Below are 2,947 nucleotides of genomic sequence, written 5' to 3' on the forward strand. Positions count from 1 at the left end.
GTTCTTTGATTCTTTGAAGCCCAGCATTGGGTTTCCTCTGTAGCTATGAAAATCCTAGATGGTATCTTCCTCCAAAAGAAGGCTGTTTCATCTACAATGAAAATCTGTTGTTTAGTGTAACCACCTTCATCATCTTAGATCATATCTAGATCCTCTGGATAACTTGCTGCAGCTTCTATAACAGCACTTGCTGCTTCACCTCGCACTTTTATGTTACAGAGATTACTTCTTGCCTTGAACCTCATGATTCAACCTCTGCTAGCTTCAAACTTCCCTTTTGCAACTTCCTAACCTCTCTCAGTCTTCATAGAATTGAAGAGTTAGAGCATTGCTCTGGATTAGGTTTCGACCTAAGGGAATGTTGTGGCTGGTTTGATCTATTCAGACCTCTCAAACTTTGTCCATATCAGCAGTAAGCGTGTTTCAGTTTCTTATCATTTGTGTATTACCTGGAGTAACACTTTTGATTTCCTTTAAGAACGTCTCCTTTGCATGCAAAACTTGGCAAACTGTTTGGCACAAGAGGCTTTCGCATACCTTCCTCACTAAGCTTAATCATTTCTAGCTTTTGATTTAAAGTTGAAAGTCCTACAACTCTTCTTTTCACTTGAACACTTAGAGGCCACTGTAGGTTATCAGTCCACCCAATTTCAATATTGTTGTGTCTCAGGGAATAAGGAACCCTGAGAAGAGGGAGAGAGATGGAGGCAAGGGAAACAACCACAGCACATACAACGCTGATTGATTAAGTTTGCTGCCTTATATAGGTGCAGCTTGTGGCACTCCGAAACATTTTTAATAGTAACATCAAAGATCACTGATTGTAGATAACCATAACCAATATGAAAATAGTAATAAAGTTTGAAATATTGAGAAAATTACCATAATGTGACACAGAGACCTGAAGTCAGCACATGCTGTTGGAAAAATGGTGCTGATAGCCTTTCTCAACACAGGATTAACACAAACCTTCAATTTGTAAAAAACACAGTATCAGCGATGTGCAATAAAGTGAAGCACAATAAAACAAGATATACAAGATATGCCTGTGTCTACATTCTAGGGAAATGCATTACTCTTACCTACCTCACCCTACCTTGAATCTGTTAGATAATAAGAAAATGTATGTATAGTTTTGGTAAAGTCCAAAGTGTTTGTACTTAATTATGATTCAATAATTATTAAATAATTGTTAACTGGGACAGCTATCAAAACAGTAGGTATTTTTTTTTATTAAAATACTGAGTTTTATTTCACATGTATATTTTTGTCTCCCCACCATTTCCATGTCTGACCACCGCTACTACTATGTCCTATCATAACATTCCATACATACTTAAAACCAAGCAAAGGGTGGAGTTCCATCTTTAAAAACTAAACAGGCATTTTGGACAACACATTCTTGGCAATGGAAGCTGGACAACATTTATCAAACACGGTAGGGAAAGTTCTCACTCTGCATTATAAAAAGGACAGCCAGATATCAACTGTTACAGAAATGAAATAAGACGGAAAATTTTTAACAAATTGTTTAAACTATTTTCTTAAAGAGACTTCCTCCACTGCCAGAGATCTTGAATAGCCTCTTGGTCAGTCATCCGGAAGCAATTCTTCACATAATTGATGAACTTGGCTTCCACTTTGGGAAGAGAACCACCTTTTTCTATACTTGCTTGCATTTTTGCTTTAATGTCTTCTACAGAACTAGGTCCTTTTGGTGTTTTAGGAGTTTTTTCCTGTTTTTTGAAGGATTCTTGTCCTTTTGATCTTGGTGTTGATGATGGTTTTGAGTCTTTTCCATTCTGATTTGACTTTTGTGCATTTTTGGCTGGAGTATCTCGTATAGATTTCTTCACTGGTGCTTTTTCTTCAGCTTCCTCATCATCAAAATCATCATCATCATCATCTTCATCATCATCATCTTCATCATCATCATCATCATCTTCATCAGCAGCAAGTTTTACTTTTTTCTGTGGAACCTTGCTACCACCTCCAGGGGCAGACCGCTTTCCAGATATACTTAAGAGTTTCACATCCTCCTCCTCTTCATCTTCTGACTCTGCATCTTCCTCCACAGCTACTAAGTGCTGTCCACTAATATGCACTGGCCCTGAACCACACTTCAACCTTAAGACCACTGGTGGTGTTATTTCAAAGCCCCCAAGGGAAACCGTTGGCTGTACAGACATTTTCAAAGTTGCCAGTGTTACTTTAATTGGACTGCCTTCATAATTCATTGCCTCTGCTTCAACAATGTGCAATTCATCCTTTGCACCAGCCCCTAAACTGACCGTTCTTAAAGATAACTGGTGCTCATTTTCATCATTATCCACCTTAAAGTGATAATCTTTGTCGGCCTTTAGTTCACAACCGAAAAGATAGTTCTGGGGCCTCAGGGGGCTCATGTCCATGTCCATCGAATCTTCCATCAGGTGGCGGCACGCACTTAGGTGGGAGAGAAGGCGGACGGAGATAAACGAACGCTGCTCCAGAGAACAGCCGCGCAGGACGGAATCACACCAGGGAAAGCAACAGTAGGTATTTGAAGGAGAAGCTTCATCTTACATGAACTGGGCCTTTTAGGAATGGTTGTGATCTGCTTATATGGGAAAGGCTCTGAGATCCCCTGATGTGGAAAAAATGAACTCATTTCATAATTTCAACCCACTGAACCCAACGTATTCAACAAACTAACTGTATGTATTTTTTAGTCGTAAATATCTCTCTGTAATAAACATCTTCTCAACTTCTTCTCTTGGTTCTTATTAGAAATATTATTTCAAAACATAACTGTTTTATAGGGCTATAATTTGATTACATTTTGTATATTATTTTTTGGTTAATAATGTCTTCATGATAATCAACATATTCAACCTTATCCCACATTAAATGATCAAATAGGAACTGCAGTAGAAAAAGCACAGTATTGTATTTTATCATCTTCCAT

General features: G+C 38.2%; 1 protein-coding gene across 1 annotated transcript; it reads right to left on the reverse strand.

The window, feature by feature from the left end:
• Positions 1 to 1,223: 1,223 nt before the first annotated feature.
• LOC103236487 (nucleophosmin) lies at positions 1,224 to 2,529 on the reverse strand. The gene has a single exon (XM_037986438.2). The coding sequence runs from the start codon at positions 2,427 to 2,429 to the stop codon at positions 1,545 to 1,547; it is 885 nt and encodes a 294-aa protein (XP_037842366.2). The 5' UTR covers positions 2,430 to 2,529; the 3' UTR covers positions 1,224 to 1,544.
• Positions 2,530 to 2,947: the final 418 nt, after the last annotated feature.

Source organism: Chlorocebus sabaeus, chromosome X (genome assembly GCF_047675955.1).
Source record: "Chlorocebus sabaeus isolate Y175 chromosome X, mChlSab1.0.hap1, whole genome shotgun sequence".
Taxonomy (NCBI): domain Eukaryota; kingdom Metazoa; phylum Chordata; class Mammalia; order Primates; family Cercopithecidae; genus Chlorocebus; species Chlorocebus sabaeus.

Coding starts and splice junctions, on each gene's coding strand:
- LOC103236487 (XM_037986438.2), bottom strand. CDS start 2,429: ATGGAAGATTCGATGGACATGGACATGAGCCCCCTGAGGCCCCAGAAC.